Below are 26,689 nucleotides of genomic sequence, written 5' to 3'. Positions count from 1 at the left end.
CGTCTGCTAAATGACTTAAATGTAAATGTAAATGTAATATCAACAAGCATCAGATTTCACTGTCAGATTGGAGAGAATGGGGACAGTAGGTTCTTGGCAGAGCTTCGTTCTGCAACTCTCTCATCTCTATGTAGCTGGTCTGAGAGGGCTGATGAGTCCCTCCACACCTTTCCACAAGTCACCAGCCTACAGCACCCGCCTTTGATCTCAACACCACACCAATCAAAACAGCACATGTAAAAAAACATTAAAACTGTCAACATATGGATACACCAAATGACGACGGCAAAAATAACCTCTTAAAAATAAATTATCACCGCAGTAAAAACTCACAAAAGAGAACAGCTGAAAGCAATGGGCTGCTGGTGTCAACACAGTATCCTGTCTCTACACGTCACTATGTGGAACCAAACCATGCCCGAGGGCCTTTCTTTTCAAGTCTAAATCTAACACACTTATAGAGGCTAAAAGGCACACACGCAGCTCCAACACAATGGTCCCCTGCTACACAGCCCCAGAACCACCTTCCTGATGGGGCATGTTGAGCGCTGCAGACTGGTACCAGGCAACCCTTTAACAGAGACATCTCAAGCCTCAAGCTGTTGATGCTTAAAAACTCCAAGATTTAGGTCTCAAGAAACACCATTTTCAAAGATCAACTGCACTCTGATAAATGAGGTGATATCAGGTGTTATATACGTGGGAAGCTGTCAACATGAATTTTAAACTCTGAGGCAAAACCTGATGTTATCTTGTGCTGTAAACACTTATTCCATATTTCCTGAGCTGGGAAGAAAAACAGCCATTTACTGGATGCCTCCTTGGTCCAGTCCTCAGTGCACTTGAGGGATATTAGACAGGAAAGGCCACACCTTAGAAAAACACACTCCACCAAATCCTCCCAAATATCTGAATTCTCCAAAGCTTGGGTTACTCATTGTCTATGGAACTGGAGGAAACAACGGAAATCAAACACTTAATACGCCATAAAACACAGAAATCAAAGACTTTAAGGCTCTTACCATAAAAACAATGATTACTCTCAAAACTCCAACAAGTAAATGTGAGTTTTGTTGATGCTCACAGTAAACACAATTTATCTCTCCGAAGAAGAAGAAGAGAAGATAAAGAGCTTGTTATTGGTTGGTTATTTATCGACTGCTTTGGATCATAAAGTTGACCCATGCTGCCCACACGTTCCCAATTCTCTCCCTCTGCCAGCCTGTAAGACATTCCTGGTAATCCTTAATATAAAAAGATCAAAGGGATCTGTGGTGCTGTAGAAACAAAGGGCATTGTCCTAATGGGGTATGAGGAGGGCTAAAACACGAGCCTGAACATGTTGACCTCATAAAAGTGAATCTCACAATAGTATAGAAATGTTCAACTTCCTGGTTTCTAAAGTCAGAGAATGAGGTCCAATGAGGCCCTGACTCTGAATAGTGGAGTTCTCTTTCTGGATGGAGCTGACTGGGTGTTTCAGTGTTTTTGCTCTCTGGAGAGAAGCTGAGAAACAGGAGGAGACTTTTCTCTGCTCATCTCTTATTCAGCAGCTGTGCCAGTGAGACTTTTACACCTGTGACACAATTACTGCAAGCATCTGAGGAAACTCAATTTAGCTCAGAGGCAGGTAAACCGAAACACAAATGCACGCAACCACACACACGCACACTACACACTCTCCCACATACACACAAAAAAATAAAGTTTTTGCAGGAACACAGAAATCAAAGAGTTTTTTACTGAGCAATCCAGGAATCACATTAGGCTCCCTGTAGAGTCCAGAATGCCGATGTGATTAAAAACAGATGGAATAACAGCAACGCTGGTGCTCAGAGCTCAATCTACAAACAGGAAAGTCTAACCTCAACAGGCAGCCTCTTTTCCTTAATCATTCCCAGACTCCCACGTGTTATTATTTCAAACCAGTCTCAGTTCTGAACCAACCAGCCAGTAAAAATAAATTCACAGCTAAAAAAATATATATTTTCAGTCTGACTACAAACAGAGGTGAGAGGAAAAAACGTGTTTGACATTTTTCAACCACACACATCCACATATTGAGTTTTGTTCCTACTTATATACAATTGATGTGCCTTGCTTATATTCTGCTTTATCTCTAATAGAGAAGTCTGTGCTGAAATTAAGTGTAAGTTTTGACATACATGGTTAGCTAATAAAAGGAAGTGAACCATCTAACAGATTCAGGCTATAACATGTCTAGAACATATTGAGAAAGAAATGAAGTAAGTCCTCTATTTGAACTGCAAAGAAAAACAAATGGTACTGTCACACAGCTGTAACTGAGGCAACGGAAAAATCAGTCCACAGAGGAGAGAGGGAAAATGAGAGAGAGAGAGAGAGAGAGAGAGAGGGAAAATGAGAGAGAGAGAGAGAGGGAAAATGAGAGAGAGAGAGACAGAGAGAGAGAGAGACAGAGAGAGAGAGAGAGAGAGAGAGAGAGAGAGAGAGAGAGAGAGAGAGAGAGAGAGAGAGAGAGAGAGAGAGAGAGACAGAAAGAGAGAGAGAGACAGAAAGAGAGAGAGAGACAGAAAGAGAGAGAAGTGCAGGGAGAACGGGAGAGAGAGAGTAAAGCAGAGAGTAGTGATAAACTCTAGAGCCGAGAAACATCCTGTGCAGCCGGAACAACCCAATATTCTGCAACTCCATACCCGTGGGCCAATGACAAACGTGGAGACACACACACACACACACACACACACACACACACACACACACACACACACACACACACACACACACACACACACACACACACACACACACACACACACACACACACACACACACACACACACACACACACTCTTTCTCCCGAAGACAGAACTCACCGATTTCCCGTTGTAGTAATACATTAAGGAGTTGCTGCCCATTCCAGGGACAGGGTAGGCGCAATACATGATAGCTTCGGCTATTATACTGATGACTGGAGCAAGTGTACTGTTTCAGAGCACGGCAGCAGCAGCACACAAGCCTTCTCCCTAGACATACATCGAACCCGTTAAAAAGGGACTAATTCTTTCAGTCCTGGGCTGGCCCTTCACACATGGATCTACTCAGAGGAAACTTATGCAAAACAGGGCTGAACCATTCGCCGCAGTGTTAGGGGGTGGTTGAGAGAAGGGGAGGGGCTGAAATGGTTCTTCCCCTTGAGCCTCATAAGTGCTGAGGCAAAGAGGAAAGCAGATTGGGGGAGGGGAGGCGAACCGGAGGGAGGGGGGATAAAGCGAGGAGGTGGGACAGAAAACAAATGCTTGAGTTGATTTAGAAAGAGGAGAAAAAAAATTGTGACTCCCAAAAATAAACATTTACATTTTCTGCAGGGGAGATTGAACTAAAACTATTTAGCTTTGGGCACAATATCATTAATTTATGTTATTCAAAAGCAAACAAATTACTGAGTAAATAACTGCAATAAACAAGCTCTCCCACACAGGTTTTAATCCTGAGCGGGCTAATCTGTTGTTTTTGTAATAACTGAATTAGTCCGCTAGCAGTGAGGTAACATGAAGGGATAGGGTTTCTACACAGCCATCTGGACAGGAGCTGAACCTGTTCCCACACTCAACATTATGCCAATTAACAACCGATATGGGAAAGTGGACTCTCAACAAGGAAAAGGAAAAAGGAAGGAAAAATAAGACCTCAAATTAAATTTGGATTCTTTTTCTTAGGCAGAATACCCAGAGTCATAAAAACAGACCGGGAGAAGGAGAAAGAAACGTTTAGAATGTTGTAGAACGTCTTAGTGAGAATGTTCATGTATACTGTGTGTTTCCATAACAATGACACTTTCCCTATAGTCAGAATGAACCCCCTTGTCACGACGGTGACTGTAAACAGAGAGAGTTGTTAAACACACGCCACAGCTGCAGAGGGGCCGGGCCTTGACGTCAGACAGGCAACAGAACTGTGATGCTCCATTTCCTAAACCCCCGGGGGCCTCAAGCTCAGACGTACACCACAGGCCAGGGGGAAGCAGAGGGGTACAACCAAAACAGCCACAGCCACTTCATTTCACTGTCCGCCTGTCACTCTCAGACCGCTCTGCTGTTCCATGTCGGCCTCCATTGAAGGAGGAGAAAGAGGAGAGGAGGAGGAAGGGAAGTCGAGGAAGAGCGAGGCGAGAGGTGAGGACTGACCCATGTGCTGTACAGAGCCTTTAAAGCCCACTCCATCCAGCCTCCCTGGAGCCTTTCATGTCTGCCAGTGGAAGCTCCCTGGACTAAACACAGTCCTGTGCACTCATTGAGAGCATTATTGTTATAGAAAGATGAAAGTCTCCTTTCCCAAAGAAAACGAGGCTTTATTATGTTTTTCCTTCAGTACTATTATTATGTATTCCTCTTTCTTCTCTGAGATTCTTTTAAACTCTTCCAAGGCACTGGGGTCCACATGCTGGTACCACTTTATATCTGAACCCGTTTCAAGTTGATGCTTTAAGGAAAATGTGTGTTCGAATGGTCCAAAAACGGGTCCAGACACAGAAGGCCGAGCTGAGAAAAAAACACATGAAAGCTCAAAGAGAATGAGTAAAGAGAGATGGACTCAACATTGATTAAAGCAGACGCATTACTACTACTCACAAACACAGCATACAACATGTAGCTGCAAACACAGGGACACTTTGGAATCATTTACATTTGTCTAACAGACAAACAGATATTAGCTGTATTAGCGAGAAGATGCCCACGTTGTCATACTTCATTTCCTGAGCTTCTGAACCATGTCAGATCTCATCCTAAACACCAATCGTCTTAAGACAGAGCCAGGACCACCACCCTCTATCACTTCATCAACATTGAACCTGGGCCCGGCCCCCTGACCCATCAGCCACCAAGAAACAGGACCAGTCTGCATCTGTGTCAAAGTGGGCCAAATGTAACCTCACTGGCAACCAGCCAGCCATGCACCTGTCCACACAACTCCCCCCTCTAATCACATTTGAGCCAGTGGCCATGCTTTTTTCCCTGGGAATTGTTTGGGCGTTAAAAAAGATCCACCGCAAATCCACCCACTGAGGTCACCTCCATCTCACGCATGGATTTAGCCATGATGTCATAAGACTGGATGGGGGGATTGTTTCCTGTAAGAAACTCGGGGGGAGCGGGGGTGCTGAGGGGGGTTCTTAATCTGCCCAAAACCCCACAAGACGTTCATAACACAAAGCTTTGCCTTGACTTAATTACACATATATTACACATGAACTCTAATGATTTACAACTGCATAAATCAGCACAGAACAGGCATTTTGTCATCTGTAGGCTGTTCCAGAGCAGGCATACAGTGCAGTGCTACTGGCTCTGCTTCAGTTTGAGATGTCAGAGTATCTCTAACTGCTGAATCTCTAACGACAGACACGTTTCCTCCTCTTCCAACTCCCCCCTGACCATATTTCCCTAACACTTTGCATGTGTGTATGAAGCAGAAAGGTGCTTTAGGGTTATTTATAAAGCACTCATTCTGTGTGACTGAGTCAACATACACTTCCTCTAGTGCTGCTTCTGCCAGACATACGTACATGTAGCTATAGGTAATCCTGGCTGAGCCACTCCTGGCCTGGCTGACTGATTGACCTGACATAGGAGATAAACACACACACGTACACAGAGAGACAGACACAGACACACAGAGAGACACACAGACACACAGAGAGACAGACACAGAGAGACAGGCAGACAGACACACAGAGAGACAGACACAGAGAGACAGACACAGACATACAGAGAGACACACAGACACACAGAGAGACAGACACAGAGAGACAGGCAGACAGACACTCTACCCTCCCCAGAGTTAACATGGATCTCCAGTCCACAGACATGCCTCATGTGATCTTTTTCAGTACATCCCTACACTTCTGTGAGTTCATTCAACATAGGCTGGAACACAGACCCTCTCTCTCTCCCACCCAAATATGATCTGAACCACATTCCCTATGAACCACAAAATAACACTCCACCCAACTCCCTTTCATCAACTCTGCCCTTTGTCATCCAAATCCTCCCGGACATACAAACCTCCGTCCCCCAAACAACTGTTCATAAAGTTATTTAGTGATAGGACACTGCTCTAGCGCCATAGCGCCGTCACATTGAATTCCTTCCTTGTCTCTTTGTTTGTTCTCAGTCATCAAACACGACTCTGGATCCAATGAATTGTATTAATATAAAGGGTGTCACGACAACGGCAATGTGTACTACACAAACACAGCGATCCAATACGCATGAGTAAAGCTGCTGGATGGAAGGAGGCTATCTCTGAGCCACGACATTAAGACTGAGCCTCTCTATCCAGTTCAGCCTAGTACAGTAGGTCAGTGTTCTTGCCAGTGTCCTCTAGTCTTTCACTGGTCAAATGCACAACCAGGCACCCAAGAAGGACCAATCCAATCAAAGCACCCTGACATGGCTCTGACTTACACACTCTGAGGAAACCCTCCACTGCGTTAGGGGGGTAACTGACCTACAACTGGGTCTGCAGATACAGCCTATAACGTGAGTTTCACCTGTTGACACTCCCTTAGACCAGAGGGTATACTACAAAGGAGGATCGATGAGTTAGCCAGATAACTTTGATAAACAACTAGGAATAACTATTGATTTTCTGGTTCATTAAGAAAGTTATACTTGGATATGTGCTTTTGGTTGTTGTTGAGTCAATTAGACCATACTCATTTCAAGCTTATCTTTCAAAAAAATACAAAATAAAAAGACAAGTTACCTGGCTAACTCATTGATCCTGCTTTGTAATATACCCCACTGGCCACTCTGGTGTGGTTTAGAGTTAAACGACCTCCAACTAACACACTCTATTAACCTAATCATTAGTGATTGTTGACAGAGCACCGTGCCAAGCCTGCCAGGAAGCAGTCTAAAACCAAGGCCTGCGTTAATGTGGTGCACTCACGCAGCCAGGCCCTACATTAATCATTTACTACAGGCCGAAATGTGAGTAATGACTTTAATGTGTGCATTCATTTCTGCTTCATGTTTTTTTTTAAACTCTGTTTCTCTCCTTTAGATGAAAGCAGCCGGGACCTTTGGAGTTGTTGGCCTTCTCCTTTATCTCCACTTCTCATGTCATTGGTAAATCTGAGCAACCCAAAGACGGATAAACAAACCAAGGCAAGGCCCTGGGGAGGGGGGGGGGGGGGGTTCTCTGTTCAGGATCATCCCAGTCAAACGAGGGGCATCTATCTAATCAGCCATCTGATGAGCTCATCTCCATAGGGTCTTCAGACTGGGGTCAGAGCAGAGCGGCAGAGCCTGGCACACTGCCCCCTGGTGGTCTGACTCTAACCTGCTGACCTGATAGGACGGGCAGGGTGTTGAGATAATGGGCATCATGCCAACCCAAAGATGGATGGGAGCTGGTCTGTTGCCAGGAGGCAGAGGTAGACAGAAAGACAGTCCTGTTCTGTTTAGTACTATAAATATTCTAGAATTGATTTTAGAAAATGAAATGAACCATGTCAACCCACATTCCATGACCATAGAAAGTCTTGTCAGCTAAGTCACAATGACCATACTCTTAAAATCCTCCTTGAATTAAAAAAAGAGAGAAATTAAAATAAATGCTTAATCAAAAAAAAGTGATAGAAGAATGTCGAGGTACAGTGCATAACGACCGTTGTCTGGTAAGTCATCTGATGCTGTGAAACAGTCAGACAACAAGGATATCCAGATCACTTGAGAAGATACAACCGTGTCTACATGAAAGGGCCACATCAAACAATGATTGTTTGGCTGTATTTGCAGAAGGCTTTGCTGACGCGTTTCATCCAAAGGCACGTCTACACACAAGAGCTGCCCTCTGCCAGGTCCTGACCTGCCCTGGCTCAAAGAGAACCCAAAATGAGCTCTGCTTACTGCACCATCCTGCTCTGCCTGCAGATGGCTGTCTAGTCAAAATACATGTAGCTGCATCGATGAAAGGGAACTGTAGTCTCTCGGAGTTCAGCTAAACACACACACACACACACACACACACACACACACAAAGGAGATAACCTCTGTGTGTCATTCACCCGACCACTGTGAGGCAAAATCCTGGGTCTTAGTCTCAGAGCCCGGAGCAGAGCAGACTTCCTTTCTTCTAGTCCCTGTTTCCCTGCTAAGTGAAAGTCTCTCAGAAACAAGGGTGTCTGAGTGATCTGTCAAAAGCAAATTACAATCTTTTTTGTCATTCACAGCCAGGGTTCTCGCTAGCAAAAGTCCCTGAAGGGAGTTGATTCTCTCCCCCACCTCCTCCCTCTCCCACCACTTTCTTTCTTCCCCTCCTCCAGACTAGCATCACCACAGCCAAGGAGGAAATGTCACATCAAGCCGTTGTGCCAGTGACAAGGGCACGTAAAAAAAGCCTGGCTATTTACACACACACCAGCAATGGCCTCCCAGCTACACATGAATATCCTACAAGATATAGCTTTACCCCACGAGCCACAGAGCTGCCGCCGCGGCGCGTCTCTCTCCTCTGTCCTCCTGTCAGACGGACCCTTAACGCAGGTGCCCGTACAGCTGCCCGTCAGCAACCCTGCTCCGCAGCATGCTGTCCATCCAATGATAGCCCGTTATGTCTTCACTCAGAGCGATGCTCAGTTTACAAAGTGATACATCTATCTATGACCACAGTCAGCCCACTGTATCATGAAGTCAGCCTTACAAGACTTAAGACTGATACAGTCAATCTCTGATCATCTGCAAGGACCTTGTGTTTGTGTGCATTGTACTGGATTCATGATCTACATCTACATTAATGTGTTTGAATTGGGAATAGTGGACTCCACTGCACATATACACTACATCAGGGTTCCCCAATATACAAAATGCTTTGAAATGATGATGTTTTAGTCAAATGTTATATCTGCTTGGGCCAGAAGAGGACTGTCCACCCCTCAGAGCCTGGTTCCTCTCTAGGTTCCTTCCTAGGAAAAGATTTCTACATCTGCATTGCTTGCTGTTTGGGGTTTTAGGCTGAGTTTCTGTACAGCACTTTGTAACATTGGCCGATGTAAAAAGGGTTTTATAAATACATTTCATTGATTGATTGATTCTTGCGGTCAATTTGCAGTCCACATATTATTTGTAAATAAGTTCCGGCCCCCTGACCAACGGCTGAATCTCGTTGATGATCCCTGTACTACATCATGTTCGTGCCACATTGCTCACTTTATTTGTATTTCACTATGTACACAGTTTATCTATTGATCTACTGTTCAGAGGGAAATGGTGCTTATCAGGCTGACAAAGTTGGTCACGCACCTACATATGTAGGATCTTCCTTTGAGCCTGAATAATACAATAATAATCCTGCAGCAAGAGGAAATGTGAATTATTATGTGGATAAAAATGTATGGAACCGTTTTGTAGGGGTTGATACATTTTTCATTAGGGCAATTCAAGTCTGACATTTTAAAGTGGAAATGACAAACTTCAGACTTTTTAAACATGACTTTAAACACTACAAGTTTGCATTTCCTGCTGTGCAGGAAAATTCACAGTAACAAAAGAGTAATCAAATTAAGATCCTACATCTGTACAGTAGCTCCTGTCCCCTAAAAGGAGTATGTACGTCAAATGAACTGCAAAAGTGGGTTAAGGAAAAAGTGTGTATATGAGACGAGATTGGGGTATAAACATGTGAATGTTTGCAATCAGCAGCTGGCTGGCTCTCCCTGATGGCCTCCACATCCTGGTATATACTGCAGGGAAACAACCTAAATGCACAGAGGATGTGCTCCCATAAATATTTTGATTGCAATATAAATCTTACATATACACACATCATATATACACACATCAGCCGCTCATTAAAAACACACCACTCTTCAAATCTAAACTCCTCACCATTTTTAGGTGAGGATGAAAAAAGTAAAAATAGTTTGAAACAAATAAATAAATAAAAGAGAATTCCCAGTAGGGGACATAATGATATGAAGCTTTGTGTTCATTTTGTTTATCATGCAGCTCTTCAGGCCTCTGGTGAAGCCTGGGTGCTTACACAAGCAAAAGCCTTTCAGCAGCATCTGCATCCAGCTGCATTTCTACATTACAGGTACACTGCAGGCTCCTCACCCGGCATGTCACAGCACAGCTGCCCCCGGCAACCCTGCTCTGCTCCAGGTGCGCCTGTGCCCTCGACACTCCTAAACTCCACCACCGCTGTCTGCCGCCCACACACACACACACACACACACACACACACACACACACACACACACACACACACACACACACACACACACACACACGCACGCACGCACACGCGCACACACACATACACACACCCGCACCTCCTACCAGCCAGTATATAACCTCTAAACACCTATAACCAGTTGCAGGACAAGCTATGGCAGCTCATATCCCCTCCATCTCCTCGCCCTCGCCTCCCACCAGGCCCATACAACACCTTCTAAAAGCCTCCAGACCAGCCCTCCATCACCGCCTACTCAACCTCCATCCCCACACACCCCCCATACCACAGGCTCGCTCTCTTTACCTTTCCCTGCAACCAGAGGAAATAAGAGAAAAACAGCCCCTTTTTCCCTGTTAAAGTCTTGGCTCTGTCTTGGGATCAGAGACCAACTCCTCCAACATCCAGGCCTCGTCTTCTCCACACAGAGTGACAGAAGAAGAAGAAGCTGCATTAGCTCCTCTACTTATTCCACTCAGGATTGTACTGCTTTGATTCTACTGTTATGAGTCACATAGTGCACCTGCGCCCATGTGTTAAGCAGAGACAAATAAAAGCCCGTCGCCCATTTACACAACAAAGAGATGTACCCCGCAAGGCAACCAATCTTTCTCTGCCTCCCTCCCTGTCTCCTGGCACCACCCCCCCCCCATATCCCCTTCACCTACTTCAGGAGGGGAGAGGCGGCGTGCCTTTCCCACTCCGCTGCTTTCCTGACAAACTAGTGTTCAAACACAAATTCAGAGACAAAACACATCTCTCTCTTTTATGTCCTGTGTCTTGTTCCATATTTGATTTCAGAGGAACAGCGGTGGAGCTCGCGATTATCACAACTCCCAAAAGCAAATCCAGTCTCTGAGCCACCCTCATCAAAGCCCCCTTGTTCTCTGGGGCTGAAGACTAAAACCAGTTGCTTTTTTTTTTAAAGCATCGGCCGGTACCAGTGGCTGGGAAGTTAAGGCTTAATCGCCCGCTTTGAGAATCCACCAGGATTTTCACAATGAACATCTGACTTAGTGATTTATGCATATTAATGAGGCCCGGCCCAGGCGGAGGCAAGCTGAGCTCCACACTTCCTCTGCATTCTAATGTCTTCTGCTCCACCGGGATTATTACCCATGGAAATGTCTCTGATTCTGCACTATTAATCTCTGTCTGTCCTCCTGTTTGGCTACATAATGACTAATTAAACATCAAAAGAGCAGCGCCTGGGATCCACTCTGACAGCTCTGCTCCCCGTGCCCCGCATAGCCCCGCGTCCCAGGAGAGGAGCTGAGGAGACCACGCTGTGACAGGACAGACCCCAAAATCAATCACCCCAATGTACACACACTCTCTAGTACACACACACACACAAAAACAGCAAGGCAGGGCTACAGGCTCCCTTACACATCAACCAGGTACCAACGGTGCCACTGCAGAGGACGTCTTTGAAGAGTCAAGGAAAGCAAGTAAAACAGCTCTCTTTGTCAACAGCTCTCTTTGTCTGTGTGTGTCTGTGTGTCTGTGTGTCTGTGTCTGTGTCTGTGTCTGTGTGTGTGTGTGTGTGTGTGTGTGTGTGTGTGTGTGTGTGTGTGTGTGTGTGTGTGTGTGTGTGTGTGTGTGTGTGTGTGTGTGTGTGTGTGTGTGTGTTTGGTTAAGCTCACTGAGAGATCTATTTATATATGAGAGGCATGGCAGGCAGATGAAATGATCTTCCACTCACAGATGAAGGCAGACCAGGAGGGACCTTGCGAACTTTCTTTGTTTGTAGAGGATCTGTGAAAAGATAAAACAGGATTGAGGCAATAGAAAGGGCCTTTGTGGGATGTAAACAACACAACAGCTCATTCACACACTGGCATAAATAAGGGAACGACAAGGATGCCTTCCCTGGCCTAGCATTCTTTTGTTGCACACAATCAAGTCAAATAAAAAATAATTTGTCATGTAAAACCAAAACAATTTGTGCATGTTGGTATAAAGAAGATTTCTATTGAAATCACCAGGATAATCATTATTAGTGTTAAAATAGGAGTATAATGGCTAAGCAAAAGTCATTAATCCATTGAAAACACAGGGACTCCTGCAGGCTTGTTCACGGAGTTAGTGAAAACAGATCAATGGTCTCTTGCAAATGTCACATCCAGTAAAACGAGTGCTCTGGCTTTGACTTTGCTACATCGTCTGTGGTCAGCCTGAGGTTTAGAATTGTGTCCGCACATACTGCTATAAACACTATACTAGACTAAAATGCCATTTTCAGGGACTGGATAACTTGCCCTGCTCTGTATCTCTATAGGTATGGGTTAATTGGCACTGACCAATGGGAGTAGGTTCCAGTAGGGGGCGTCTTCTGGGGTTGGCCCCTGTGAAGGGAGGGTAGAAGGGAGGGGCCGTTTTCCCCGATGTGGTCACAGGCCCAGGACTCACCAAACCAATGTCCGGCCGCAGATTGGCCTGGAGGAGACAACAGAGAAACAACAGATAAGTGGAGAACAGCAGATGTGTAACTAGTGTGTGTGTGTGTGTGTGTGTGTGTGTGTGTGTGTGTGTGTGTGTGTGTGTGTGTGTGTGTGTGTGTGTGTGTGTGTGTGTGTGTGTGTGTGTGTGTGTGTGTGTGTGTGTGTGTGTGAGAGAGAGAGAGAGAGAGGGGGTACTCATTCAATCAGGGGGTGATCTCATGCACTGTCAAATATTATCAGAGACACTTGGCCATGAATCAGCCATTCCCCTAATGATCTATTAAATACCATGAATCAATCCATTGAACAGCTTTATGGAGATGTGCTCCAGTGGGAATAAGGGGCCACTGTGTGTTATGCTACCATAATTCACTAACAACCTGCCCTCAAACAAAATACATTTCTCTTTAACGGTAAAGACAGTAAATACCTATTATCACAGCAGCAGATGAGCGCAGACACCTCAATTAATGCATGTCCACTTAGTAGTAAAAGAGTTCTTATTCAAAATGTCATAGATATGTGTTAATGAATGCTTCCTGTGGAGCTGACAAAAGGTACAAAACATTCAGATTTGTTTTTACTGTTCTATAATGCTGGTAAATGGTGCTGTGTTATGGAGCATCAGCATAAGAAATCTAATCACAAGATACAAATTTCAGTTACAATTTTTTTACACACACAGTCATTTGTGTACTCCTGTGTGCTCCACTGTTAGCAGCTCCACTGAACTCCAAGGAGAAATCCATCCAATCAGTCTGACCTAGTGATTTCTCTCTCCTCCAACCTGCAGTGGAACGGTATTGATCAGCAGCGATCACGGCCTGAGGGCATCCTCAGACACAACCAGGGACATGCCCTGACTTGCAGGAGCAGCTCTTTGAATGGAGGGGGCACAGGGAGGTGCAGGGGGGTGAGAGGAGGCGCAGGGGTGGGGGGCGAGAGAAGGGCAGCTCAAGGCTCATTAAACCATCTGTCTGATCCCAGGATCTGTGGGCTCCCCCGAAAACCATGCTGGCTTAACTGGACAAAACGGCCATCCCAGAGACCTGGGAGTCACCAGGCCACCAGCCTGCTGGACCTGTGTCTGATCTCAGGCACACGTATCCAATTAGTGGAGGAGAGCCGAGATGACACAGAGCTGTCCCAAAACCTGCCTCTGATCTGACAGGCCCAGATTAGTGGGCTGGAGTCCTGAGTCCTCAGCACCCTCCTCTCCTGTTTACTGTGTCATGTGACTGAGCTGAGGCATCCTCTGGAAGGTTCCAGCAGCCTCCAGGCTCCGCCAGTATCCACTCCACTCCAGTGAGCACTGTGCCCCTAGCAAACAGGCCAATTAACGGCCTGGACCAATTCGTCTGATTTGCTGCAACCGTAAGTGGAGAAGGAGGGAGGGTCGAAGTGAGTGAGGATACCTCAGAGGAGAGAGCTGCTCTGGAGACTGGAGCCCTCGTGTGCTTCCAGGAAACACTACAGTAGACTGAGAGGGCTGGGGATTGACACGGACACCAATGGCGTTAAACTAACATAGGTCAGAGGGATGGCTTTGTCCTTGGTCAATGGCCCAAAAAATGTTCATCATCATTATTATTATCTGGATTCCCTGGGTATTTCACCTACGATAAATACAAAATATTCCCCAAAATCAAAATCTCTCATAACAACATCAAAATGAGGTGTTATTCTAAAAATACTATAGATTCTGATTTTAACAGATTGGAATGAAGGCCATCAAGTCCTGTGAAAATCAAGTCTGCCACTGCTTTACAACAGTAGAAATGAGGGGAGAAGCAGGCTCTGCAAACTGACAACCTGTCACAGAGGCCACTGCATTGACATTGACATGGCACAACAGACCAGACTCACTTCTGCTGCCTTTGTTCAATGATATTCAATCTTCCCAGAAATATTAGCTGGTGTTTCTTTTATAGAAACTACTGCATGGAACAAAAAACATACGAGATCCACAAGAGGTCAAATGAAATACCAATTACCATGTAATCTACAGTACACATAGTAAAGCATAGGAAACTCAAGCAAGGCCAGGGTTTATTGGTTGTTGATTACATAGATCTTCAAATCATCAGAATCCTATTTAAAGATGACAGAAAATGTTGTTATGCATTCATGAAACTAAACCCATAATCTTTGATTTTCTGGAGAGAAACAAAGAGAGACAATTGAGGCGAAGAAGAAAACAGACAGAGAATTGAGTGAAATTGAGTTTAACAGCCAAGGCTTGTTCTGTAGTCAGTGTGTGACTGTCTAAGGAGAAGGAGAAAATGTCCTCCCCTAGTACTCCAATAACACACTTGCATCAAACGTTGCAGTCAATCATGTTGCTAAAGCCCAATACCCGACACAAGGCTTTATTATGTCAAGAATTTCCTGAATCACAGGGCTTTCTGCCCAAGACTCTTCACATCTCAATGATCATCTTCCACAGTGAAATGTCACGCAGATTTGAGGAGATAATGGGAGTCGTCTGTCAACTGCTTCCTGTCACTTTAATCAGGGTAATCCGTCTCGCAGGAGGCACACAGGAGCTACCTGCTGAACACAGTGCTGCTGGCGCCACGGCAACACAGCGACCCGCCAACCCCTCTCTCCCTCTTTCTCCCAACCCCTCTCCACCCCCTTCCTCCCACTCTCTCTCCCCCGTTCTCCCCCCACACCCCAGCCCTGTTCATTACCTCATCCCACTGGGGACATAGGCCCAACTCAACATGGGTACACACAGAACAGTATGCCCGCACACTCAGGGGGAGGGAGAGAGAGGAGAGAGAGAGAGAGAGAGAGAGAGAGAGAGAGAGAGAGAGAGAGAGAGAGAGAGAGAGAGAGAGAGAGAGAGAGAGAGAGAGAGAGAGAGAGAGAGAGAGAGAGAGAGAGAGAGAGAGAGAGAGAGAGAGAGAGAGAGAGAGAGAGAGAGAGAGAGAGAGAGAGAGAGAGAGAGAGAGAGAGAGAGAGAGAGAGAGAGAGAGAGAGAGAGAGAGAGAGAGAGAGAGAGAGAGAGAGAGAGGGATGATATGCTGAAGGCCTTCAATTAAATCTGATTTCCTGCTATATATGATGAAGGCTGAATAACACCTTACCATGTGGTTACATTGGGCTCTTTTTCTTTTACTGGTGTGCAGATAACAACTGTCCGAAAAGATGACGCCAGAAGGTTTAGAACACGGGTTGATTATGGTGAGACCGACATGTTCGGTGTAAAAAAGGAACAGTGGAATAAGGGGCCACAGCTGGCTACAGCACTCTGAATATCTAACCCAATAAGACATGGGGAGTTCTTCATCACGTTCAAATGATGCAATAATCTGATGCTGAGCGAGGCAATTTGCTTAGACTTGACGACAAGCCCACAACTGACGGTCTGTTTGGCAGATATCTGGCGCTATTACGGGAGTTTCCAAAAATCAACCTCTTGATAGATTGCTTGTGTGTTTCGAATTTCCATTCTTGGTCCTCCGAGAAGAGAATACAATGTTACCTTTTATTAGGTTAGTGTGGATGGATTATGAAATCTCCAGGATATGGGGGTTGTGAACATTCAGGCTGCTCATTAAAAGATAAACAATGCCTGATAATCTTTGCACCTGAGATGCTTTGCTCATGCGTGATTCGGCTGGGCAAGATTCAGCGGTGGAGCCCTGTTGATAATCACTAGAAGTGTTACACAATATTAATAACGTCTTTTCCAGACAGCATTCTTCCTACATTCTCGAAAGAATGAAATTACTTTTTTGGTCTTCCTCTTTTTTGTTTTTTTCTGGGACCAGACAAACTGAATCTCTGCCAGCCTCAGATCTCAGCAGCTGCAGGCCTGCATCAATTCCCCAGTTCCCACACAAAATGTCTGAACTGGCATTCCATCTCCAAAAGCTCTTTTATGAATGACTAAATGAGCTTTCAACTCACATCAGCTATTTTTTCACTCTGTCTGACTGGAAGCACAGACCTCTGTATGACCACATAGTTGTTAGTAGTAATGTGTACAGTGTGTACAGTGAGGGGATAGAGAGGTGAAGGGTACTACTCTGGCACATGATTAGCTTGGGGTTAAATGAGTGGTGAGTCAATGAGGTCAGAGGCTCCCTTGATCTTTGGGTTAAGCCCAAAGAGGTGGGCTTAATCTTTTAAAGACATCTTTCAGACGTAGCCCTAAACCTAATCTTAAAGTCCAGACTCACAAACCCCTAATCCCAATATCATTGACCATAATGTGGAACATAAATGCTCAGTACTGGGAACAGTGGAGGGTGAAGCAGACCCTGACGGAAGCCATTTTCTGTGGAACTTCTCTTACTGGTCTCACAGCCAGGGCAGAGGGAAAGGAAATACAGAGATACTCGAGATAGAGTGGGAAGAGACTGAAAAACAGTGAGTGAGAGCGAAAGAGGAGAACAGAGAGAAGAATGAACGAGGGAGAGAGAGAGAGAGAGAGAGCTATGGCTTGTGCACACAATCAGGCCTTTGTGTTGAACATCTGTGTGGCTGTGAGAGGGGATCTGGGCTGAGCTTGGCTGTGCTCACTGACCCTGACTTAATGGAGGTGTTGAAAGTGGTGTTTCTCTGTGGTTTTGGGCTGCCCCTGCTAGACCCTGCTAGACTACACAGGGCACGGAGAAACTCCTCAGCCCAGGCAGCGAAGACCTGAGGACGCTCCACTGTAATCACTCACTCATTATCTCTAAGCCTCCACACCTCAGAATATTCTCGGGAGCTTTCTTGTTTGCATTATAAACCATCTCCAGTGCAAACGTTCCTTTTCACTCTAATTATACTACCAACAAAGGCATTTTATCTGATGAGCTGGACACGCCAATTAGTTTTAACAATGTATTGAGAATGCCCAAACAAAGAGAAGTTAACAAGCAGAGTTCACCACACTATATTGACATTATAGTCATTTAGCAGATGTTCTTATGCAGAGCGACTTACAGTAGTGAGTGCATACATTCTCTTACTTTTTAGCAGTAAATAACGGATATCAAACTTACCTGGCAGCCAGACACGCCAGGCTCTCTTCCATAGGCTGGAAATTGAGCCCTGTCTGCTGATTTACCTGTGGAGGCACATAGAAAACCATTTTTAGACAAAAACCATTAACACCACATTATGGTCTTGAAATCATGTTTCTTATTCATTGTGTCTTGAAATAACAAGGTAATATCCTAATTCCCTTTCACACTTATACAGGTCACATATTAGGCCCCACATTAGAACATAAACCACATATCATAATGCAGATCTGTACAAAATGTTATGTAGAATACGTATTCCTTAAGCTAGAAGAGATCCTCCTAGACAGAGTTGCTCCATCAGTGTCACACTTTTGGTGTGCAGCACTCCTCCTGAGAGAGACGCTTCCCGGCAGCCGTCAGGACAACAAATAAAACACACGACGCACAACGCACATGAATCATGCTCCTCACAATATACTAAACTCAGCACTTTTTCTCCGGCGGAAAAAACAAGAGGTTCCTACAAGGAAATGATAAACAACTTTAACAACATCGTACATTATTTTTGTCAGACTTTCAAACATTGCAAGCACCAGACGCAGCCCTGGAACAACACTGGGTTTACTCTGGGGAAAAGGTAGATATTCTAGTGAGTTCAAAACTTGCCTAGCCAGGAGATTCTGTAACGCTCTGACTGAACAGAACATCATACTGGCATGCCCAGGTGAACAGAGACACATGTTGGAGGATTCACATCTCTGAGTATTGCTGCGGGGCACAGTTGTACTGCATCTGCACACAGTCTCCAGAGAGCTAGAGAGGAAGCTGCCGAAATCAGGTAAAGTGGTTTAACTGACAACGCTGCTTCCCTTTCAGTAGCAACACAACTCATTTGATATGATATAACATTTCGGATTTAGCTCTCTCACAAAGGAAGGAGCATTTAGTTGTGGGTTAACTACATACCCCGAGCCACCGCAGAGGGACAGAACATCTGTCTTGGCTGACTAAAAAGGTTATACCTGTTTTGTTTTTTTACATTTCCTGAGCTGCACCTCAGCCTCGGCGTGGTTTGGTCTCCATCAGTATTACTTAGTCCTACTCTCTCCCCTGTGAGGAGATGCTCGTGCCCACAGTGAAATATTCATCCCCAGCATGTGTTTTGTCACACACTCTCTATCCACCGTGAATAATTGATGGCTGAGTGTTAACCCCAGCAAAGCAGGAAGTCATGCTCAGGAAAACTCTCTCTCCAGGTCTGGACCTACCTACCAACCAACCAACCAGGGTGAGAGGTAGCTAGCTAGCGGCCAGGCAGGCAGCTCCCCTGAACCTCTGGAGCACGACCCGGCCAAGCCAAGCGTTGTAACACGCCCAGGGACCTGAGCACAGTCAACAACGCTGCAGTTCAGCCCAAACCGAGGGGAAAACATCCCTGAGGAACCCGACGGTAAACAGACATTTAACTGTTTAGCGTGCCGCCACACATGATCACACAGCATTGGTAAACAAAGAGATGTTCTCATTCTCATGTCACTGCATTTACCAGCACAACACTGAGTTTACCACCGCTACATGTGTAGATACAGAGGATAATAACAATACTGAGATATAGATACATTTATTTTGAGGTGTATATATATATATATATATATATATATATATATATATATATATATATATATATATATATATATATATATATGAGGTGTATAAGATGTGTGCTACTACACTGTATAGAAATCACCAGCATGCGTTTTATTTTTAGGGGGGAGGACATGCCAAAATACTATATTCTGTACATCAAAAAGAAAACCCCAAAACACATCTACGAATCTCTATTCAAATGCTAAATATTATATTACATTTTTTGAACTGTTTCAGATATCATGAGACAAAATATATTTTGGGGGTGAGGTTGTACATTCTCATAGGCAATAAATGCTTTCAGTGGACAATGTCGAAACCTTTCAGTGGATAATGTAGAAACCTTTCAGTGGATGATGTAGAAACCTTTCAGTGGATAATGTAGAAACTTTTCAGTGGATAATGTCGAAACCTTTCAGTGGATAATGTCGAAACCTTTCAGTGGATAATGTAGAAACCTTTCAGTGGATAATGTAGAAACCTTTCAGTGGATAATGTAGAAACCTTTCAGTGGATGATGTAGAAACCTTTCAGTGGATGATGTAGAAACCTTTCAGTGGATAATGTAGAAACCTTTCAGTGGATAATGTAGAAACCTTTCAGTGGATAATGTAGAAACCTTTCAGTGGATAATGTAGAAACCTTTCAGTGGATAATGTAGAAACCTTTCAGTGGATGATGTAGAAACCTTTCAGTGGATAATGTAGAAATCTTTCAGTGGATAATGTAGAAACCTTTCAGTGGATAATGTAGAAAACCTTTCAGTGGATAATGTGGAAACCTTTCAGCAATGTTCCAGTTTGAAAAAAAAGAACAGGGTGTCAAAGAGAAGCTTCTGTAGAAGACCGGCGGAATAAGGTGCTCAACACACAAACACAAAGATTAGAAAACAATGTGGGCTCGCTCATAACATACAGTCATCTACATGATGAAAGCCTCCAAAAAGGAATATAGGGGAGAAAAAGTCTCTTAGAATGTCAAAAATCAACAATGTAAGACAGCCCAGCTATTGCAATTGCAATTTGTTTAAGTGTTACTGGCAAGTGTTTGTGCCAAGCAGGCTGCTGGCTGCGACACTGATGTTTGAGGAACCGGTGCCAGCTAGCGCAGCTGTGAGGCCACTGCCCCACCCCCGTCGCCCACCCACCCCAACCCTCTCTCTCTGCTTCATGAGCCAAATGAGTCACTCAGAGGAGAAGGATGCAGTGGCGAGGGGAAGGGCCAAGTGGGAGCGTGCCTAGAGATGTACTTCAGGATCTGGTGTAGAGGTCACTGATTAACAAGGTTCTGGGCTCGGCTCACCTGCCTTGATGCCTGCCTGATGCGGATGCTCCTCTAACCCCGTTTTTATCTAATCACATCCTCCATCTCTCCTTAGCACTGCTAGAGGAGTGACAGGCTAGAGGGGCTCTGTGATCAATAACCTGCCTGGCCCAGCACTCCCCTCTGTCTCCCCCTGCCTGTCCCCCTGGAAGCCACCAGCAGGCACTTCCCCTCCGTAATAGGACACATCATACATTATAGAAACCCTCTGACTGGGATGATTAATGGAGCCAAATCATCACACTTAAGAGCAGAGCGCATGTGGAGTGTGATGTGTTGGTCGAGGACACAGTACAAGACCTGGGAGAGTCTCTCTCACATGCCAGTGGATGAGGGGAGGCAGAGAGCCAGGGCAGGATTACTGTGCTTTGATTGTAGAGGGCACTGCTGCTGCTGCCGCTGCTGCTACCACTGAGACTGCTAACTCAGCCATTTAGAAACTTGGTTGAAGAAAACTTGGCTCAAGGAAAAACAAAGGAAGTTTTCTACAATACTTTAACAAAAGACTTCTAACAATAAAGTAAAAGGTAGACTGGATAGCGTTCCATCACAGAGCACCGAAACTCTATGGCCTGGCTGTCTTGCCATGAAAGTTAATCCAGCAAAACATCAGAATGAATAGAAATGTACAGCTAATAGGTACTTTCAAGGGTATCACTCAATGTTTTTTAAACCACTAATCATGTGAAGTGATGGAGAAGTTGATCACAGGTCTGGTGGATGTGTGTTCAAGATGCTGAACCTGTGAAGAACAAGTTATAATAAATCAGGTGGAACAGATTGGCACTTAGGTTTTTCTTCTAGAGCCGAGCGAACACCCAAATTAGCCCGAAAAATACACCCTCATCACAACACAGCGCTCTCCTCTGTCTCTAGCAGACATAACTCAATCTGAGGAGAATAGGTCCCCGTAATAACCTATATTAACAGAGACAGAACATGACTCGAGCCATTAAATCTTAATTCTCCTTTACGAAGCACTGAAGTCTGAAACAAGACCTCATCCATCAAAGCCCACTAACGTTGTGAGCGAAAAGAGGAACGAAAACCATGAGAACAAGAGACCAATTTCACCAGAGGAGTCGCAGGCCTGACACTTTCCAGGGCATTAGCCATGCTGTTTATTATCTCCCCAAGCAGGCCTGTCCTATCACAGCCAGCCTGGCATTCACAACAGCAGCGCTAATATCATTATTACAAGATTTGTTCTGAGCAGGTGCAGTCGGTCTACAGAAAGCAATATTAATGTTTCCTTTTTTGATTCTTGTCTGTGACAGTCTGTATTTTCTTAATTTTTTTAATACATGTTTGTACTTCCTTAGACTACAGTGTGTGTTGATGGATGGGATGCTAAGTGAATTCATCATTCTGCGAGGAAGAAGCCCAGGCTGTCCAGGTGTCCATCAAGAACAGTGTTGACACCGGACGCAATCCCCCAGACACATGATGCAAAAACAACAAGAATAAACCGGCTTAATTACAGCCATCAGTGCAGATGATCTAAATAGAAATGAAGTCCACTGGGACAGACACCTTGGCTAATACTGTGGCTCCTAGCCAAATCAATAGCACTGATGACACCGGCTCAATACGAAAATCAATTTGAACGGAAAATGGCTTCATTTAATTCTGGCATACGACTAACACCGTCTGAATGTATACGTGTCACAATATACATTTGGCATTTTGAATGGCCATTATGATTGCTTCAAATTTCTAACAGTTTTGACATTGAATGCAATCCAATAGATGTGTTGTGAATAATTATGTTGAACAGTTACCATCAATACCAAAAATAGATGCTATGCTAGTCTATGCTAGTGTGCAGCAGTGGAGACGTTGATTTGCCCTCCACCCTACAATTCAACCTTACTGAACTGAATGACTTCCTTAGATAGAGTATAATGAGTGAGTGAGGTATGAACAGCATCTGCAACATGAAATATTGAAATGAAATTGGGATGCAGCTCAGAGACCTCAGAATGAAGGCGTTGTGAGGAGTCATTCAGAGTATGACTCCCTATTGATTGGAGCATGGAGGTGCTGTGCAGTGCGCCTTGTTTTGATACTCTGGGAGGTAGTGATCTAAGCATCTCTAGGGATCAATTCAAAACCCCAGCCACAAAAACAGCAAATTAGTGAGCTCTGCTCTGCTCCCTCCGCTATACAGCATCTCTGATGCATTACTACCGAGGGCGTCGGTAGGAAGGAACGGACCAAATAAAACACAAACAACACGGAATAAAATCTAAGTTATAGGTTGTGTACACAGATTGGCAGATGTTATCACAGGTGCAGTGAAATGCTGTGTGCAGTGAAATGTTTCTAGCTCCAACAGTGCAGTAATACCTAGCAACAAAACACACAATCAAAAAGGAAATATCAGAACGAGCTATATCAGAACATAAATATAAATATATATACACTGAGTGTACAAAACATTAGGAACACCTTCCTAATATTGAGTTGCAGTTCGTTGGGGCATGGACTCTACAAGCTGTCAAAAGCATTCCACAGGAATGCTGGCCTGTGTTGACCATAATGCTTCCCACACTTGTGTCAAGTTGGCTGGATGTCCTTTGGGTGGTAGATCATTCTTGATACACGCGGAAAACTGTGTAGCTTGAAAAACCCAGCAGTGTTGCAGTTCCAGACACACTCAAACTAGTGAGCCTGGCACCGACTACCATACCCTGTTCAAAGGCACTTAAATATTTTGTCTTGCCCATTCACCCACTGAATGGCACACAATCCATGTCTCAATTGTCTCAATGCTTAAAAATCCTTCTTTACACTGTGTCCTCCCCTTCATCTACACTGAATTGAAGTGGATTTAACAAATGACATCAATAAGGGACCATAGCTTTCACCTGGAATCACCTGGTCAGTCTATGTCATTGAAGGAGCAGGTTGTACACTCAGTGTATATACACTACATGACCAAAAGTATGTGGACACCTGCTCGTCGAACATCTCATTCCAAAATCATGGGCATTAATATGGAGTTGGTCCCCCTTTGCTGCTATAACAGCCTCCACTCTTCTGGGAAGGCTTTCCACTAGATGTTGGAAAATTTCTGCAGGGACTTGCTTCCATTCTGCCACAAGAGCATTAGTGAGGTCGGGCACTGATGTTGGGCGATTAGGCCTGGCTCGCAGTTTGCGTTCCAATTCATCCCAAAGATGTTCGATGGGGTTGAGGTCAGGGCTCTGTGCAGGCCTGTCAAGTTCATCCACATCAATCTCGACAAACCATTTCTGTATGGACCTCGCTTTGTGCACAGGGGCATTGTCATGCTGAAACAGGAAAGGGCCTTCCCCAAACTGTTGCCACAAAGTTGGAGAACTGAATCGTCTAGAATGTCATTGTTTGCTGTATCATTAAGATTTCCCTTCACTGGAACGAAGGAGCCCGAACCATGAAAAACAGCCCCAGACCATTATTCCTCCTCCACCAAACTTTACAGTTGGCACTATGCATCTGGCAGGTAGAGTTATCCTGGCATCCAGTAAACCCATTTGTCTGTTGGACTGCCAGATACTAAAGCGTGATTCATCACTCCAGAGAATGCATTTCCACTGCTCCAGATTCCAATGGCGGGAGGTTTACACCATTCCAGCAGACGCTTAGCATTCTGCATGGTAATCTTAGGCTTGTGTGCGGCTGCTCTGCAATGAAAAACCATTTCATGAAGCTCCCCATGAACAGTTATTGTATTGATGTTGCTTCCAGAGGCAGTTTGGAACTCGATAGTGAGTGTTGCAACTGAGGACAGACGAGTTCTACTCACTACATGCTTCAGCACTCAGCTGTCCCGTTCTGTGAGCTTGTGTGGCCTATCACTTTAGCCGTTGTTGCTCCTAGACATTTCCACTTCAAAATAACAGCACTTACAGTTGACCAGGGCAACTCAGGGAAGAATTACTCTGACGGTGTCACGTTGACAGTCACTGAGCATATATAGTGTATATATATATAAATGGTGCGTATAGACAGTATAGACAGTATATGAATAGAGAAGGTGTGTACAGAAGTAGTTATATAGGATGAGCCATGACTAGAATACAGTATATACATATGAAGTGGGTAAAACAGTGTGTATACATGAGGAGATAGAGGGTAATGCTAAAGCCAAATGAATAGATCATACATCTGTTCCTCCCTCTTTCTTTCCAGTGTGTGCTGTGCCTGTGAAGTATCCCAACCCATGCTCCTGTCCCTGCATTAGGAGTGCTAGCCAAGAACCTCATCGCAATCCATTATCGCTGTCAAGTTAATGTTCCATGTTGAGCCATGTGGCAGGGCTAACACACGCAATAAAGGAAATTCCTTCAACTTGTTACAATCAGCACTTTCAGCTGTCCAAAAAAACAAACACAAACAGCTTTATTGTGTTTGCTGCATTTTCTGTTGATATTCATGACAAAAACAGGAAAGCCGACAGGAAAAGAGAGAGACAGAGGGGGTGTAGAAGGGGTGGACTCAGGGACCTACAGTGGGAAAGTAAAACATAGGAAATTGATTTTAGACCACATACTACAGAGCAGCTCCATTTCCACCCTTGATATTCTACACTAACCCTGTAGTGGAAAGTTCTGGTCTCTCTGGAAACCTTGACATGAAGCACTGCAATAGGCTCAGTAGCTCCCAAACACAATCCACTGGCAGGCGTGACATTACAGCCGAGAACAAAGCAGCACACCCACTCACTGGTTTCCCTGGCTTTTAGAACGGAGCTGTTTGTTTCCTTGTCTCGACTGTTTGTGTACATCCATCCTGTTGCAGGATTTTGATGTTCCCGCCAGCTTGTGTTTGACCGTAAATAAAAGCTGTGCTGTGAGCTGGGCTGGGGTTGTGGAGAGGTCAGCAGGTCTTGTGGAGAGGTCAGCAGGTCTTGTGGAGAGGTCAGCAGGGTGATAAGGGTAGTACATCAGCACCTCCTCTCTCTCTGATGTAGCAGTCAGTGCCCACTGCCCAGCCAGCCCAGTCCACATACCAGCAAGGCATAGGCCCACACTGGGCGCACAACAAAACTCTGGGGATACAACTCTCTCTTCCCACCCTGAGCTCAGCATCAATTTCTGTTAATTACAGCCTTGTCAGCAGCAGCATTATTCAAACAGCCAGCGCAAATGTTAATGAGTTCTTTTGCATATTTATTTTTTCCTTTGTTGAAATGTCATTGATTATTACGTTCTACGATGATGAATGCCTTCGCTGATGCGCTCTGATATGTAATTAGTCATTAGGTGGAATGAATAGATCAATTAAAAGAGAGAGGGGCCGGGATTAAGAATAATCAGAATCAAACGAGGAGGAATCTAAGTAGAGCAAAATGAAACAGACTTGTTAAGGTGAGACACGCTCGACAAAATGAAAAGGCTCACTTTTAACAGCAAAGACAAGCTTCCTCCATCTCGCTCAAGTTCAGGATGGGAGGAGCATGAGATATAAATATTCAGCTGGATCAAAGACGACGTTCACTATAACACACAGCTTTCAGCCTTGAAGTCTGCCATTCAAAATGAAGTACCACTGCCCCCCTGACTACCTAGAGACAGAAGGGATTTGATTCCCCTGGTGGTCTGTCTCTGTGTATAAGAGACGGATTTCCAGATTGTATTTATCCCAAACACCCCCGGCCCCCACCACACAGGATAATCAGACGAGAAGCTTGGTCTATTTGATTTTCCGCGTTGGTAAAAAGCAAAAAGGGGAGGGGGGGAATGTTTTCGTTTGGCCTTTCCCATTTTTGGAGCCTCACTGTCCTCCAGCCAGTGCTTGCTATTCACAGGATGGAAAGAAAATGCATTACTGCAGACCAGATGGGAACATTCCACATGACCAAACCAATCAATCACCTTGGTGGGACGCAGGTGCGACACAGCCGTGCTGCAATACACCATTTCACAGTCTATCGGGCACAAACACATGGCCACCAATCAATGGCACCCGCGAGAAGGGGGGTGCCTCCCCAGCCCTACTGGTTCATGGCTGATGACTTCATAATCACGCATCCATTCTCTCAGCGCAGGAGGGCCATGAGCTACCTAACAAACTCTCCCACCACGTGGTTCACACTGACGCTGTGATGGA

At 44.9% G+C, this 26,689-nt stretch overlaps 1 protein-coding gene across 6 annotated transcripts in view; it reads right to left on the bottom strand.

Annotated features, from left to right (window-relative positions):
• LOC124035721 (transcription factor 12-like) overlaps positions 1-26,689 on the bottom strand; it is a 92,681-nt gene that overhangs the window by 20,975 nt on the left and 45,017 nt on the right. For 5 of the 6 annotated variants that reach the window (XM_046349332.1, XM_046349327.1, XM_046349330.1 and 2 more), the window contains exons 6-8: positions 17,660-17,724; positions 12,519-12,654; positions 11,921-11,973 (exon numbers count right to left, since the gene is read on the bottom strand). In XM_046349332.1, the coding sequence (XP_046205288.1) occupies positions 11,921-11,973; positions 12,519-12,654; positions 17,660-17,724 (254 nt within the window). Of the gene's footprint in view, positions 1-2,852; positions 3,083-11,920; positions 11,974-12,518; positions 12,655-17,659; positions 17,725-26,689 lie in introns of those variants that run through there. The other variant, XM_046349331.1, reaches the window with a different exon arrangement.

The sequence above is a fragment of the Oncorhynchus gorbuscha genome, linkage group LG05, assembly GCF_021184085.1.
Source record: "Oncorhynchus gorbuscha isolate QuinsamMale2020 ecotype Even-year linkage group LG05, OgorEven_v1.0, whole genome shotgun sequence".
Taxonomy (NCBI): Eukaryota; Metazoa; Chordata; class Actinopteri; order Salmoniformes; family Salmonidae; genus Oncorhynchus; species Oncorhynchus gorbuscha.
The sequence above is the reverse complement of the archived record's forward strand: the minus strand, read 5'-3'. Positions and strand labels throughout refer to the sequence as shown.